The 17,480-nt window shown below is 40.5% G+C and overlaps 1 protein-coding gene across 1 annotated transcript in view; it reads left to right on the top strand.

Annotated features, from left to right (window-relative positions):
- TENM3 (teneurin transmembrane protein 3) overlaps window positions 1-17,480 on the top strand; it is a 788,034-nt gene that overhangs the window by 567,832 nt on the left and 202,722 nt on the right. The window contains exon 5 of the mRNA XM_064273551.1: window positions 13,874-14,112. Within this exon, the coding sequence (XP_064129621.1) occupies window positions 13,874-14,112 (239 nt within the window). The remainder of the gene's footprint in view (window positions 1-13,873; window positions 14,113-17,480) is intronic.

Below are 17,480 nucleotides of genomic sequence, written 5' to 3'. Positions count from 1 at the left end.
TCCCATTGGAAAATTATCAGAGATTAAATTATCAAAACGCAAAGAGAATAATATTGAATTTTAGTTTATTATTGACTTGGCCTAGGTAACTTTTGTTATTTCTTTACTGTTTTATGTTTTCATCAAGCCTTAAGGTTGGCCTTTTCAGTTTTTTGATCCAATTTGCTAATTTTTACTCTCAGTTACGGCTTTTGTCGAGTGCTAGCACTGCTTGGCAAAGTACCACTAATGGTCATTGAAGCATGACTCACCCTCCTAATACTTTTTACTCTCCTCATGCCAGTTAAGTGCCCTTCTGGGTTCTCCAGTTCCCTCCCTTGAAAACATGTTTTAAAGTAGTTTCCAAATGAGGAAAGAAAACACTTTCCCATTGATTGTAATAATAGGGAATTGGCGTGGGAGGTTGTTTTCAACTATGCTGGTATTCTGCTCCCTCTCAACCCCAGTAAGAGAATTTTTTTTTTTTTTACTTTCACTGTGTTGTTTTGTAGATCAGAAGCTACCATGGCTACCACCTTTGTCAGGTGTACTTCACTGAGGCCAGTACTCACCTTTGTCAGGTGTACTTCACTGAGGCCAGTACTCAGACCATCACCGTGATTGTTACCACTCTGTCCTCAGTAATTCCAAAGAAGGACAAGGGTTATACCAGGCATGTTGTGAAGGAGAAATACTTTTATTCCTTTATCTTTTCCTCCAAATAACACGAGTGTAAAGGAATGAGGAAATAATATGTGTGTGTGTGTGTGTGTGTGTGTGTACTGAGTATGAGGACTACACACACACACAGTTCTTTCACAATATTTAGAACTGCATTTTCCAGAAGTTACTCCTAGTAGATCAGTAATTAATAGATCATTTATGAAGAATGATTAGAGATAGCTCTTTCTTATATAAATTTTTAAAATGCAATAAAACGAAGAAAAAAATTAGGAAAAGAAAAAAAAGATATAAAAACTACCCCAGCCAGAAAGGTTAAGAGTAGAGAAATAGCATTATCAGTATAAAGAAAACAGTCGAAAGCTTTCAGGCAGGTGTAAATACCCAACGTGAATGTCACCTAGACTTAGACCTGGCTCACGAGTCTGAGTATTAAGTTCAAGGACAAAAGCCAGGAGAACCCCCAGAAGAAGGCACTTGGGAAGTGAGGTTCTGTGCTGAATGCTCTGTAACCACACCGAGGTGTGGATACTCTGGGGAACAAGGAATCAGGAGACCAGGCACTGCTGTCTCTTTTGGGATAAAGCGCAGGTCAGTAAACATGCCTAGATACTTCAAAGTAGCAGTGAGACGAGAAAGGATGAGGAACCAGTGAGGGAAAGATCAACTAAGAGGTGACATTAAAAGAGACTATTGAAGGGAATTGTTAAAAATGTTTAAGCCATCTGAGCCTGAGATCAGATGCAATGAGCCTTGTATTACACAAATTCCATTTGTTCTAAATTGAGCTACCAGTAGTAACTGGTCTTTTTTTTTTTTAAATAATTTTTATTGTGTCTTAAGTGCAAGTTTACAAATCAAGTCAGTCTCTCACATATAAACTTATATACACCTTACTACATACTCCCACTTACTCTCCCCCTAATGAGTCAGCCTGCTCCCTCCTTCCAGTCTCTCCTTTCATGACCATTTTGCCAGTTTCTAACCCCCTCTACCTGCCCATCTCCCCTCTAGACAGGAGATGCCAACACAGTCTCAAGTGTCCACCTGATACAAGTAGCTCACTCCTCATCAGCATCTCTATCCAACCCATTGTCCAGTCCAATCCATGTCTGATGAGTTGTCTTTGGGAATGGTTCCTGTCCTGGGCCAACAGAAGGTTTGGGGACCATGACCGCTGGGATTCTTCTAGTCTTAGTCAGACCATTAAGTCTGGTCTTTTTACGAGAATTTGGGATCTGCATCCCACTGTTCTCGGGCTCCCTCAGGAGTTTTCTGTTGTGCTCCCTGTCAGGACAGTCATCGGTTGTGGCCAGGCACCATCTAGTTCTTCTGGTCTCAGGATGATGTAAGTCTCCAGTTCATGTGGCCCTTTCTGTCTCTTGGGCTTATAATTACCTTGGGACCTTGGTGTTCTTCATTCTCCTTTGATCCAGGTAGGTTGAGACTCATTGATGCATCTTAGATGGCCACTTGTTAGCATTTAAGGCCCCAGATGCCAGACTTCAAAGTGGAAGGCAGAATGTTTTCTTAATAGAATTTACTTTGCCAATTGACTTAGATGTCCCCTGAAGCCATAGTCCCCAAACCCCTGCCCTTGCTCTGCTGACCTTTGAAGCATTCAGTTTATTCAGGAAACTTCTTTGCTTTTGGTCCAGTCCAGTTGAGCTGACCTTCCATGTATTGAGTGTTGTCCTTCCCTTCACCTAAAGTAGTTCTTATCTACTAACTAATCAGTAAATAACCTTCTCCCACCCTCCCTCCCTCCCTCCCCTCTCTGGTAACCACAAAAGAATGTGTTCTTCTCAGTTTAAACTATTTCTCAAGTTCTTTTTTTTTATAATAGTGGTCTTTTTTTATACAATATTTGTCCTTTTGCACCTGACTAATTGCCTTCCAGGTTCCTCCATGTTATGAAATGTTTCACAGATTCCTCACTGTTCTTTATCGGTGCGTAGTATTCTATTGTGTGAATATACCATAATTTATTTATCCATTCATCCATTGGTGGACACCTGGGTTGCTTCCAGCTTTTTGCTATTGTAAACAGTGCTGCAATAAACATGGGTGTGCATATATCTGTTCGTGTAAAGGCTCTTGTTTCTCTAGGATATATTCCGAGGAGCGGGTTTTCTGGGTTGTATGGTAGTTCTATTTCTAACTTTTTAAGGAAACGCCAGATCGATTTCCAAAGTGGTTGTACCATTTGACATTCCCATCAGCAGTGTATAAGAGTTCCAGTCTCTCCGCAGCCTCTCCAACATTTATTATTTTGTGTTTTTTGGATTAATGCCAGCCTTGTTGGAGTGAGATGGAATCTCATCTTAGTTTTAATTTGCATTTCTCAATCGACTTGACGGCATTGGATTTTAATGGCTAATGATCAAGAGCATTTTCTCATGTATCTATTAGCCCCCTGAATATCTTCTTTAGTGAAGTGCGTGTTCATATCCTTTGCCCAATTTTTAATTGGGTTATTTGTCTTTTTGTGGTTGAGTTTTAACAGAATCATATAGATTTTAGAGATCAGGCGCTGGTCAGAGATGTCATAGCTGAAATTTTTTTCCCAATCTGTAGGTGGTCTTTTTACTCTTTTGGTGAAGTCTTGAGATGAGCATAGGTGTTTGATTTTTAGGAGCTCCCAGTTATCTGGTTTCTTTTCGTCATTTTTAATAATCTTTTATATTCTGTTATGCCTTGTATTAGGGGTCCTAACGTCCCTATTTTTTCTTCTATGATCTTTATCGTTTTAGTCTTTATGTTTAGGTCTTTGATCCACTTGGAGTTAGTTTTTGTGCATGGTGCGAGGTATGGGTCCTGTTTCATTTTTTTGCAAATGGATATCCAGTTATGCCAGCACCATTTGTTAAAAAGACCATCTTTTCCCCAATTAACTGACACTGGGACTTTGTCAAATATCAGCTGCTCATATGTGGATGGATTTATATCTGGGTTCTCAATTCTATTCCATTGGTCTATGTGCCTGTTGTTGTACCAGTACCAGGCTGTTTTGACTACTGTGGCTGTATAATATGTTCTAAAATCAGGTAGAGTGAGGCCTCCCACTTTGTTCTTCTTTTTCAGTAATGCTTTACTTATCTGGGGCTTCTTTCCCTTCCATATGTAGGTGGTGATTTGTTTCTCCATCACATTAAAAAACGTCATTGGAATTTGGATCGGAAGTGCGTTGTATGTATAGATGGCTTTTGGTAGAATAGACATTTTTACTATGTTAAGTTTTCCTATCCATGAGCAAGGTATGTTTTTCCACTTATTGGCACTGTTACTGTATCTTTTAGGTCTCTTTTAGTTTCTTGCACTAGTATTTTGTAGTTTGCTTTGTACAGATCTTTTACATCTTTGGTAAGATTTATTCCTAAGTATTTTATCTTCTTGGGGGCTACTGTGAATGGTATTGATTTGGTGATTTCCTCTTCGATGTTCTTTTTGTTGACGTAGAGGAATCCAAGTGCTTTTTGTATGTTTATCTTGTAACCTGAGACTCTGCCGAACTCTTCTATTAGTTTCAGTAGTTTTCTGGAGGATTCCTTAGGGTTTTCTGTGTATAAGATCATGTCATCTGCAAATAGAGATGATTTTACTTCTTCCTTGCCAATCTGAGTGCCCTTTATTTCTTTGTCTAGCCTAATTGCTCTGGCTAGGACCACCAGCACAATGTTGAATAAGAGCAGTGATAAAGGACATCCTTGTCTGGTTCCCTTCTCAAGGGAAATGCTTTCAGGCTCTCTCCATTGAGAATAATGTTGGCCGTTGGCTTTGTATAAATGCCCTTTATTATGTGACTGGTCTTTTGAATCGGCTTTCTGATTTGTTATACATTCTTGGTGGCACTCTTGAGGTTTAAGCATAAAGCTAGGCAACTAGTATGTCATTGTGATGGTTCTCAAAGTGTGCTCCCTGGACCAGCAACATCAGCTGCTGGGGTTCTATCCCAGACCTTCTGTTTTAACAGGCCCTCCAGGTGACTTTGTTGCAAGCTAAAACTTGAGAATTACTGCTTCAGTATACGGAATGGCCTCTGACTACTTTTCTGCTTATATAGGCGTCCTTACGTACTTCACAAGACCTTACGAAAATCTGTGATTTCATGATCAGGCTGGCTGAGCTGTTGGCATGTAAAAGATAGGTGACTGTGGAATACCTTTTGCAGACTTAGGCACATGCTAGTGTGGGTGGGCTTCTCCCTGAAAATTCACAGCAGCTTCTGCAGTCTCTTAGTTTAGGAATCTCACAGATCTTCTGAGGGCCAGCATCCTTGTCTGATGGAGATTTCTTTCCAAATAGCTAGGCATTTAAGCAGTGACTAATTGTATTAAACGTCTCTGGATATCTACTGATTATCAGTTGCCAAAATGTAAGGAAAACAAACAGGAACACAGCCTTGAATAAGAATAGGTAGTTTTCTATATGGGCTTGCTTTCTTTAGTGTTCCGTGTAATTGCTTCCAGAAATTTTGCATTTCTTTAATCATTATATAAAGCACACCATCTAAAATAGACTGCTTTTTAATCCATTATAAACACATTGCTGAATATACATTTAACAGATAATTCAGTTGGCTTTGGAATTTAAGATCCAAAATTTGGTAGTGAAAAGCCTAAGTACTGTGATAATGAAGACATGGATTCTAAGTGTCCAGGATGTTTGGAGACTAGTTAATATCATCCTTCAGGTGCAACATTTCTTTCAGATATTTTGGGCTGTTTCTCCTCCTGCAATGTTTAACAAATATACTCTCCCTTCAGTTACAGTCTACAAGTAATTAAATGCGTGGTATAGGCAGCATGGAAGAAGACACACAATATCAATTTTATATTACTTGACAATTACATTTAAAATGACTTTATCGTAAAATGAAGTCTCGGCAAACCATCAGCTGTTCTGGCATGATCAGGTGACTGAAACCATTTTGAGCTCAGTAGTTAATGTTAACCTTCACGTATTTCCAGGTGGCTTTAATCCACATGCGTGGGCTTCATTTTCTTTAGATCTGAAAATGTCATTTTGGATGAGTCGTTTGATGTTGAGGAAATCTTGTGAGACCTTAATAAGCCTCTTACATCCAGGAAGTCATATTTTGCCAGAAGGAAAAGGAACCTATACCTTACAATTTCCTTAACTCTTAAAAGTCAGAACTTTGGGCTCTGAAAAGGTTATAGATTTGGCCAAATATAGCCGTTCTTTCTTCTCATTGGCACATTGTCTTTGAAATCAGAGTATCTGTCTGAAAGCAATCCGTATTCTAGGTAAATTTTTATTGATTTGCCTGGAAACATCAGTAGAAGGCAGGGCATCAAGATGTTTTATTTAAATATTTCACGTTTAGTTTAACGTAAATTCCTGTGTTTGTCAAACAAGGAACACAGAAGAGAAGGAAGCTTCAGCATTCCCCGTGCGGTGGTGCCCTTCTCGCCAGAGGATACAACAGACATTATGTACCACGTCACTAATGAAGGTTTCAGCTGTGTGTTAGGGACAGAAGCTGAACACTAACTACTCTGCTCTTTTTATGCTAGTCGTTTGCTTTGTTTGTTAACCTCTAAAAAGGTTTTATATAAAAACTCTGATGAAAAGAAACTTTTCCATGAAGATAACGAATTATGAAGTTAATTTAATTCAGATTTCATTCAGTAGCGGCCCGATTTCTTTTTGACTTTTTTTTTCTGCCCTAATCCCCCGTTGAGGAAATGATTCAGACCACTTTGAATGAAGCTGTAGCCCATTTCCCAGGGGTGCTTTTCATTTCGGTCCCTATAATTGCCAACTTATTAAACCACGCTCTTGATATTAGAGAAATAACATTATATTAATCTCCTGAACAGAAGACTAGTATTAACCCATGTTTTTTCCTCATGATTATTTTTTTTTCTTTATTTTATTATGGTGAAAATATACATAATAAAACATACGTCTTCTTAACAATTTCTACCTGTGTATTTTAATGACGTTGATTACATTTTCCAACTTGTTCAGCCGTTCTCGCTATCCTTCTCCAAATCATTCTACCACCATTAACAGAAGCTCCTTGCCCCCTGAGCAAAAACTGCTCCTTTCTCCTTACTTCCCATCCCTGGTAACCACTAATAATCTTTGGTTTTTGTATATTTGCTTATTTTATATGAGATCATACAATATTGTTCTTTTGCAACTGACTTATTTTGCTAAACCTGATGTTTACAAGGTTCGTCCATTTAGTGGCAGGATGTCATTTCTCTTTATGGATGAGTAATATTTCATTGTGTATATATACCACATTTTGCTTATCCATTCATCTGTTGATGGACGCTCGGTTGTTTCTGCTTTTTGGCTATTGTGAAAAGTGCTTCAGTGAACACTGGAGTACAGGTCCTAGTGATTCTTGTAAGCAGATGAATTATATATTGCAATTTATTTAATTTTGTACTTGGTGTTAGCATTGTTTTAAATGAGCATTGATATATTGGTATTAATATTGATGATCATTTTAAATGAGCACCAATATATGTGATATAATGTGCATTTAAATTTACTGGGCAAACATCTGATTATCTTGCCACTAAAACTCTTATGAGAGTAAGTTTTGTGGTGATTACTTGGAAAGACAAAATCAATCAAAAGTGGTAAGTTACTGGGGAACAAAGCATACCTGCTAAGACATGGGGTGAAAAAGCAGAACAAATTTTAAGGAGCAGTTTTAAGTGGCCTCAGATGAGTAGATAGAAATCACGACTGGACATAACAGACGTAGTTATGTATACTCTGCAGCTTCAGGATTTAAACCACGGCCGTTCCTTTGACAGTAGGAGAGAACGTGAAATGAAAACGTTACCTCTGCCTTTCGTCTGCCTCCACCAGACGTTTTCAGAGGAGGAGGTTGAGGTATAAGAACTCAGAACTGCTCCACCCTGCCTCCCTCCTCCCCCCACGAAGAAAGAAAAATGCTGTGAAGGATAGAATGCAGGATTCACAGACAGATTGAGTACTGGTGGGGAGGAGGGAGAGAGGAGCAATTGAAAATTACACCAGTTAGAGAGCCCTAAAGGATGAAGTTACTAACCTCCACCAGGAAGGTGAGAATGGGGCCAGCAGGAAGGGTGAGGGCATTCGGGTTTTTTCCCCATTAATTTTAAATTTGTGACGTGGCCTCCAGAAGGATTTATTGTAGAATTGGTTAGAAATACAAATTACAACAGAGGGTGGGCACTGAAATGAAGAGGTTGGTTTGAAGGCAGATCAACAAAGAAACAGATAACTTCAGGAAGAAAAAAGGGAGCATTAATTTGCTTAACATAGAGTAATCCTCCCCAGTCATGTTTTGGCTGCTACATAGTATTACAAGTTAATGACGCCACAGAAATCCATAGTTCTTATCTTCTTGTTGTTGTTGTTAAATAGAATCCCCCTCAAGATTCCAAAGCCACAAGGCAACTGTTAGTGTTCAATGACCTTCTGCACCAGCTGTCTTTGGGGCTTTGAAATTGATTTTCCTCATCTCGGGCTTTGATAGCGTCTCTTCAAGTGTGCCTCCCTAGTCCATCAGCAGAGTGAAAACGGAGGCACAGATAGCTGTGGAACGGGAGGCAGGCCTCACACAGGGCCCCGTTAGAAACATCAGGACCAACTCAGCCTGCCCTGTGTGCTCCGCGTTAAAAGGAGGCTGCCGCCGCGGCCGCTGCTTTATCGCCCAATACAATGGGGAATATCCTCCCAGGATTCATCCCCAAATATGGTCTGAGAAGTAAAGAAAATTTCTGTCTTTTTTCCAACAAGCCACAAACCTTGCGTGGATGCCTCATCAAAACCATATGTTTTTTATAGTAATTTCTGCAGAATTTTTTATACTTGACAAGCATATTCCCGAGGTGGTACGACCTGGCAGAGTCACAGGATAGGAAGGGACTGTAATGACACAGAAATGTGTGCCTTCTAGGGAATTAGGTGACAAAAGTCTTGTCTTACGTGGAAAGTCATGTTTATTTTTCATCTAGCTGAGTTTTTAATATTCATTTAACGTTTCATTCATTGTATTTGTGGAGCTCTAAATATATGTTAAGCATTGTGTTGGACCTTGAGACTTTATTTTTCAATCCTGTGCTTGAAGATATGCGTTAATCACAATATGCACTTGTCAGTGTTCTATATTCTACATGTTGTAGTAGAAAGGACATCATTGCCTTTGGGAAAAAAAACCACACCTGAACCCAAAACTAACACGGTCCTACCAAATCTGAAACCAGATGTTCTCTGCTATAGGAAATATGCTGGTACACAGCTTTCCTACTATTTTACTTAATCTCTCAGGAAATTTTTACATGTGTATTTTAACGTAACTATTTTGAGGCCAGACTTTACCCAAAGGCATCAGGCCCCACACAAATGACTCCACGTGTTTGTAAACCATCTCAAAAAAGTCTCAATTTAAACAATCTTTACTAATTCTTCTCATACTTAAATACTAGAAAGCTGCCTGAACATACTGAAGACCAGTGGCTTTAAGTAGAAGGCACTGCCGACTGGTTCCTCTTTCAGTGTTTTATGATGCTTTTGTGTTTACTGTGGACATCACTTCCAAGGCCCTGATCTGATGTCCTCCCCACGGGTGGTCACCTGAACGCAGTTTCCCTTCGCCTCTCTCCCTAGTCTGTAATGAAATGGGATGTTTTTCTAGCCTAAGAGAAACCCTTATCTCCTATACTCCTATTTATTCAAGCACTTTGGGTATATCCCAAACCTCTCTGTTTCTACTTCCCCCACAGGTGTAGCATGGTACCCAAGACTTGAGACAGGGGAATCTTGCCTTGGCCACGGGCCTGCATAGTGAGTGGTTGCTGCTCAAAGGTAGCTTGTTTCTCTGTGCAGAGCTTCGTCGGGTGGCGCTCTCTGTGGCTTCTGCACCCCAGGGATGGCGTGGAAGTAGTGGAGACCCGCCACCTCCCAGGCTGCTTCCTACAAAGCAGAGGGCAGCTTCCCTAGACGGGCCCCGTTGAAGCCTCCACTCTCAGCTCCCTCTGTTTCTCTTACTGTGCTCAGCCTGAAAATATTCTTCTAGCCTGGGGGAAACCCCTTTTTTTTTTCACACCATATTTCTCCCAGACATTTTGGATCTAGCCTAGTCCACTCCATTTCACCCAGTAGCCTGGGCATTAAAAAAAACAGCAACTCAGGCTATTTCTGCTTTCATCTTGTCTCATCTCTCCCAGAGGCAATGAAACAAAATGGCTGCTGGAATTGAGAGGGGTGAGGCAGAGCAAAGACAGACTGGGGGAAATTCCAGGAGGAGAAAGGAAAAAACTTGTAAATAGTATTTCAAAAATTTAACCCACCCTGTGAATAAAGAGATACAATAATAACTGATTGTAATAAGTGCTTTGAAGAAAATAAGCAAGGCGATATGGTGGAGAATAAAGGAAACAGGAAGGAGATCCCTGATGGTGCAGTGGGTAAGCACTGCTAAGCAAAAGGTCGGCAGCTCAAATCCACCCAGCAGCCCCATGGAGAAAGATGTCGTGGTCAGCTTCTGTAAAGATTATAGCCAAGAAGCCCTAGGAGGCTGTTCTACTGTCACGTGGGGTCTCTCTGCATTGGAGTTGGCTGGACAGCACCCAGCAACAAAGAAAACAGCTTTGGATTGGTTGGATGGGGAACACCTTTTTAGCATAGTAATATTTGAACTGAGGTTTGGAGGATGAAGGATGAGAATACAAATAGCGCTTACCTTGTGCTGGGTATTTTGATGTAAACACTTTACATGTAGAAAACCCCGCGCCGTCGAGTCAAAGTAGGTACTATTATTATTATTTTCATTTTATGAACGGTAAAACCAAAACATAGATCATTTGAGAAACTTACTGAACTTTATTTGGCTCATTATAGGTGTAACCTGGATTTGAACTCAGATGGCCTGTTCCTAGAACCCACACTCTTAATAACCATGCTGAATATGGTATAAATAAATAAATAAATAAAACCTGTGGCCATCAACTTGATCCTGACTTGTAGCAACCCCAGAGCCCTGGTGGTGCAGTGGTTGAGAGTTATGGCCACTAACCAAAAGGTCAGCGGTTCACATCTACCAGCTGCCTCTTGGAAACCCTGCGGGGTAGTTCTACTCTGTCCTATAGGGTTGCTATGAGTCGGAATTGAGTTGACGGCAACGGGTTTGTTCTGGCTTTTTTTTTTTTCTTCATAGCGACCCCATGTGTGTCATAGTACAATTGTGTTCCTTAGAGTTTCCAGTGGCTGATTTCTCAGAAGTAGATCCCCAGGCCTTTCTTTCAAGGCACCTGTGGAAGAACTCGGACTTCTAGCCTTTTGGCTAGCAGCCAAGCAGGTTGACCATTCGTACCACTGACTATTGTAGCAGCCTCTAAAAATACTGCCTCCAAACTCCCATTTAATTCAGGCTATAAACTTTTAAATACAGTTTTATAAGGTAGTTCAGTGGAGGAAAATGGGTTCACAATACGGTCACCAGTATGATTTATAGGAGTAGTAACTTATAATTTGCATTTGCTTTAATTTTGTGGTTGACAAAGCATTTTTACATACATTAACTGTTTGCAACTCTATGAGACATGTAAATCATTAGCTCCATTTTACAGATGAAAAAACTGAGGCTTCCTAGGACCACCTGACTAGGAAATGACTGGCCAGGACCAAGCCCAGATCTTCTGATTTCCAACCCAGAACTCTCTCCCCTACTCCTGCGTCAGGCAAACTCTCATGACTTTTGCCGTGTCGGTATACCAGCTGCGCTATTATTCACTTAATACTTTTCTGTAAATTGACTCTTTATAATTTCTATACCTATTTTAGCTCTCTTACACAACAAAAAAAACACAAAACTGTTCATAAAATCATGAGAAATTTGATTTCTGTTTTATTTATCAAGTGCTTAAGTAGTAGTTACTATATTCCAAGTACTTTACATTAAGTATTAAATCATTTAAGTCTCAGAATAACCCTGTGAGGTAGGTACCAGTTCATCTGACAGATGAAGAAACCTTAGCACAGAAAGGCCAGATAATTTCCCCAAGGACACACACACTGTGGGCAGGGAAGCCTGATCTGGACCAAGACAGCCTAGCTTCCAAGTCCTATGCTTTTAACCCCTAACAAGTTCAATATATTGAGTTTTTTTCTAATAACACATTAAAATAAGTACATTCAGTATTAGAATTAAATATATTTAGTTGCATGGCATCTGAAATTGTCTTGCATAAAGACCACACTATACCACGGTAGAATATTCAAGGGCACCTCAGTTGTTGTGTGCTGTTGAGTTGATTCTGACTCCTAGTGACCCTGCAGGACACAGTAGAACTGCCCCATAGGGTTGCCTAGGCTGTACTGTTTATGGGAGCAGATCAGCAGGTCTTTTTTCCCAGGGAGCCACTAGGTTCGAATGACTCACCTTTTGGTTAGCAGCCAAGCAGTTAACCATTGTGCCACCAGGGCTCCTTAGGACACCTATAGCCTTCTGAATATGAAAGAGAAACCATAGTCTATTGACTGTTGGATGTCGTTATGGATTGAATTGTGTCCCCCAAGTGTGCCAACCTGACTAGTCCATGATTCCCAGTATTGCGTGATTGTCCACCATTTTGTCATCTGAAGTTGTTTTCCTGTGTGTTGTAAATCCTACCTCTATGGTGCTAATGAAGTGGGCTTAGCAGCAGTTATGTTAATGAGGCAGGACTCAATCTACAAGATTAGGTCGTGTCTTAAGTCAACCTCTTTTGAGATATAAAAGAGAGAAGCGAGCAGAGAGACGGGGACCTCATACCGCCAAGACAGAAGAGCCAAAAGCACAGCATGTCCTTTGGACCTGGGGTCCCTGTGCTGAGAAGCTCCTAGACCAGGAGGAGGTTGATCACAAGGACCTTCCCTCAGAGCCAACAGAAAGAGAAAGCCTCCCCCTGGGCTGGCAGCCTGAACTCAGACTTCTGGCCCCCTAGACTGTGAGAGAATAAACTTCGGTTTGATAAAGGCATCCACTTGTGGTATTTCTGTTACAGCAGCACTTGGTGACTGAGACAGATGTGCTAGAAGAGAACATAAAAATAAATGTTAGAACACAAACTCAGTGCACCTTAAATTATCTGCATAATATTAAACTAGGAAAAATATGATGAAACTTTTTTTTTAACTTGAGGACTTTTATTATTAATAAAGTCAAAACCAGTTGCCACTGAGCTGATTCAGACTCACGGTGACCCATAGGGTTTTCAGGGGCTGGTTTTTCAAAAGTAGATCCCCAGGCCTTTCTTCTAAGGCGCCCCGAATGGACTCAAACCACCGTCCTTTTGGTTAGCAGCCAAGCTCTTAACCTTCGTAGGAATCATGAAATTAGTCATCTTACAGTTTATTTGTGCCCAATAAGGGGTTCCTTCTGCAGCATTCTCATCACGTGGCCACTCAGTTTCTGCGGAAGTGTTTTCAAGGTAGGAGAGCGTACAACTTTGAGAAGCAGTTCATGCCATTGACGAACCACTCAGTTGTTAGGAAACGTTTATATTTGATAAAAAGTCTGCTTCACTGACCCCGTCATTTATTGAGGTTTAGTTTTAGAGAATATTTTGTATACCTCGCCCCCCCCCCCCCGGCAGCAGATATACCTTCCTGAGTGTGTTTGACATAAGCTAAAAATAAAAGTAGTTTGTCTACCGGAGGACTGAGGCTGCCGGTGGCCAAGGCTGACCGTCCTCGTTAGTGGGAGAGCAGGCTAGGACCTGAGTGTTGCCACGGACATCCAGAAAGGAACCCAGCCTCCAGAACCTCAGGGTGGTCGTGAAACTTGTGTTTAGATCAGCACGTACTCTACACAATAGTAAGTACACGTGTGGCCGTAGAGCAACAAGACTGACTTCCTTATGTGAATTGTGAGGATGCTCTTAAGGCAGTTCATAAAGGAAAGTTCCAGAGTGGTTTTGCAGGAAATGGTATGACTAGAATAACTTTATAGCCTCTCACGATGTCCACTTGAAGGGACAGTAATTATTTGTGTGCATAAAGCCTGCTAAATACGTGAGAAATAAGTCTCTTTTGTTAGGCTGATTTTTTTGTTTAAATAGTCCTAATTTTTTAATTTTTAAAATCATGTGAGATAAAGGGGAAGACGCGAGAGAGAGAAAGGAGAGCTACCCCACAGCTGTCTCTGTCTCCCGCACTTTAACGTATTTGTATCTTACAATGCAATTCTCCTTTCCCACAGGCATTTCCTATTCAAAACAGGAACAGGGACGACGCCGCTGTTCAGCACCGCAACCCCGGGGTACACAATGGCTTCTGGCTCTGTCTATTCACCGCCTACTCGGCCGCTACCTAGGAACACCCTGTCAAGAAGTGCTTTTAAATTCAAGAAGTCTTCAAAGTACTGTAGCTGGAAATGTACCGCACTCTGTGCTGTAGGGGTCTCGGTGCTCCTGGCGATACTCCTGTCCTACTTTATAGGTAAGAGCAGGTTTTCAGAATTACGTATCTGTAGATCACGACGCTAGAGTGTTGTGTTGCTGATTTTATTATTTGGTTAGGAAGTGTATTTTGTGAGGGCGGGGTTGGTAATATAAGTAATGTATTATAAATCTGAGTATTTTAATTAACTCGTAGAAGATTTAGAGAAATAGAAAAGCTGCTTTTGTAGGTAGCCTATCTCCATAAAGAATGCAGTATATCCTGCACACAGACAATAGGGTAGATCTGTGTTTGACTTACCCCGCGTGAAGCATGGTCAGCCCTGTGACGTTCCCTGTGCACAGAATAGTTCCTGCACTGACAGGAACGAGCACCATGCAGGAGTTTCCTTCAATGCGTGCTCAGTAGGGTACTCCCTGCTGCTTGTGATGTCACACATCTTTCAGCTGACTCAGCTATCTAAATGTAAAACTCATAACTCGGCCATCTGCTCGTACACAGAGACATTCTCCAGAGAGCTGCGCTTCCGTAAAACAGTGAAGTGCTCATATACTCGTACGTGTATGTGGATTTTTTTTGTCTTTTCAGGTGTAGTATTGATCATGTTTTTCATTTAATAAGTAATCCAAATGATGGAAGCTACTAACGGAAGTTGTAAATGTCCCTTGTATTTAACTGTTTCATAACGAATATGAGTATACAAACTACTGGCTGTTGCTTTTAAGTTGTCAGAAATGACCTCATCAGATTTTGATCTGCCTCTGAGTGTAGGGAGAAGCCTACCACATTGAAATGCTAATGGATCCACTGAGATAAATCACAGGCGATGTGGTTTATCCACCAAGAACGAGTTTACAAAGCGATTTGTGATGCCCCATGAAATCCCATAACTGAAAGAGACCATCACAGAGCTGTATAAAGACTAGTGGGACGCTTTTGCAGTGAGCCGGTTTCTACCATTAGCTACAGCACTCCTTGGTTGTAAATTATGGACTTTGGAAAGTGAAATAACCATTTTCAGTCACAATATTTGAACTGAATAATAGAATTTTAGAACATGAAGAAACTTCAGAGATAATGGAGTCAGGGATGGCAGCTGTGTAGCATGTTAGGTACCATTACTTCAGACTCCTTAGCCGTGGCGGACATCACTATGAATCAGAGCTCTTCCCCCGAACCTGGGTGCTGCCTCATCACCCTCACCAGAGAGCTGCGCACAGACAGACACCACCCATCAGTCAGCGCTGAGAGCAAGAGAAAGCCTGTTTGTCATTTTTTAATCTAACTCCTTCCTTGTAAAAATCATCAAACTGGGTACCAAAAGGTTTGTCACTTGGCCCAGATGGCACGCTAGTGAACAATACTATGGTATTTCCTGACATTTGAGGCAAATGAGGAATATCACAACAACAAAAATCTGTATTCAAAGGCAAATTTCTAGTATTTAAGTAGAAAATACCTCAGCCATTAAGAGAACCTCTTCTAGTTAGCTGTATAAATTATTTGTGTCTGTCAGCAGAGTGCTGCTAAAGAGTTTTAAATAGTTCCAAACTGAACTGGTCATAAATGGGATGTAATAAACTAAGCATATATGTTTGTAGGGGGTTCTTTTTTACCATAGTGCGTGGCGGGCAGATAGATCCATACCTTGGAGAGCTGGAATTCAGTGTCTGTTCATCTGTCAGGCATGGTTTCTGATTGGTAAGTGCCTGGGTCCTAGCACTCGTTAAATATTTTGCGTATCAGCCCTGATGCCATTTAATTTTATTTACATGGTGTGACTAGCAGGAAAAATAGAATTTAAATGTGAGATTAGAGCACTATTACTTGTGAAACTTGTACAATTTTTTCCTATTTTTATGGTGGGTTCGAACCGCTGACCTTTCACAGTTAGCAGCTGAACGCTTAACTCCTGCGCCACCAGGGCTCCCTTATTAGTTAGCATTCTACTTTGTTTCTGCTGGTACCACTCTCACAAACTTCCCTCTTTGCTTTTTACACCACATAGAAACATACAAATCATTGAGTCACTGTATTCATATATTCTTTAAGTTCAACAGGTATTTATTGAACATTTACTATGATCTAGTTATTGTACCTGAAATCGAGGAGATACAACCCCAGTGTTATCTGGGAAAAAGTGACTTTGATCACAGAAGGATTGTCTTACGCTTCGGGTGCTTTAATTAAGCACAAGTATGCTTAGAATTTCATTGACCTTCCTGCCCTTCAATGACTGACACGAACACGTTTTTTTTTTTTTTTTAAATCAGGTAAAGCATGTCATTTCTTCCTCAGTTAGCATGATAAACCTTTTTTGAATGAAGATGCTGCCTTTACCCTTGGGGAAAGAACTAGGACACTTGTGTGAGAGAAGGTTGTCCTTTCCTAGAAAGTGAGCGTGTATCGCTGGCAGCGAGACAGGGGCACCTGCCCGACCCACCAGATCAACCTGATAAACCCCGGGATCAATGGGGGACCAGATTGCGCTCGCATCCTTTAACAAAAGCACAGCCGTCCTGAGCCTGCCTTTCCCTCACTCCCTCACAGGTCCCCTTCTCTCGTATTGACTCTCAGGTGTAAATTCAAAGCCTTAAGAAATAAGTTAAAAAAAAAAAAAAAAAAAAAAGCTTGAGGAATTATCTCTGTCCTAGAATATTTGTTCTCACCCTCTGTAAGGTATGAGACGTTATGAGAACTGTAACTTTAACATGTCTCTTCTCTAAGGTAAAACTATCCCAGGGTAGTCAAGGTGAATAACCTCAGAAAGGAAGGAGAAAGAGAGAGAGGGAGGAGGGAGAGAGGAAAGGAAGGAGGAAGGAGGCAGGCAAACGGGTTCCATTGTTTGTTTTTCCTATTCTATCAGAATTTTAGAAAGTAAAGAAAAGCCTAAAAAGAAACAGAAAATTAATTGTAATGCCACACTGCATAGGTAACCACTGTTTTAGTGTATGTCCTTCCAGATATTTTTTCCATGTGTGTGACACCTGGAGGTTCATATTTTCAGCATTTTGTAACAGGCTTTTATCATCAATCACTCATTATATATCATCAACAAATTGTATTTACTGGCTGTTTTTAATTAAACTGGTTTCCAAACATCCAGTGACTGTGTGTGTGTGTGTGTGTGTGTGTGTGTGTGTGTGTGTTTGATCATGTTTTAATCTGAATAAATTCTTTGAAAGAAATTTGCTGTGCCAAAGAGTGGCCATGTTTTAATTTTTGAAAACTATGACCAAATAACCCTCAGGTATCAGTATTTTTGACCTTTTCCAGTCTCTTAGGTTGAAGACATTTTTTTGGTGTTTTAATTTATTATGAGTAGTATAAATATCTTTTCATATATTTATGGATCCGTTGTATTTTTGCATGTATGTGGCCATTTTTCTATTGGGAGTTTTTTTTTC

This window comes from Loxodonta africana, chromosome 21 (assembly GCF_030014295.1).
Source record: "Loxodonta africana isolate mLoxAfr1 chromosome 21, mLoxAfr1.hap2, whole genome shotgun sequence".
NCBI classification, from domain to species: Eukaryota; Metazoa; Chordata; class Mammalia; order Proboscidea; family Elephantidae; genus Loxodonta; species Loxodonta africana.
This window is presented reverse-complemented; position numbering and strand designations above follow the sequence as displayed.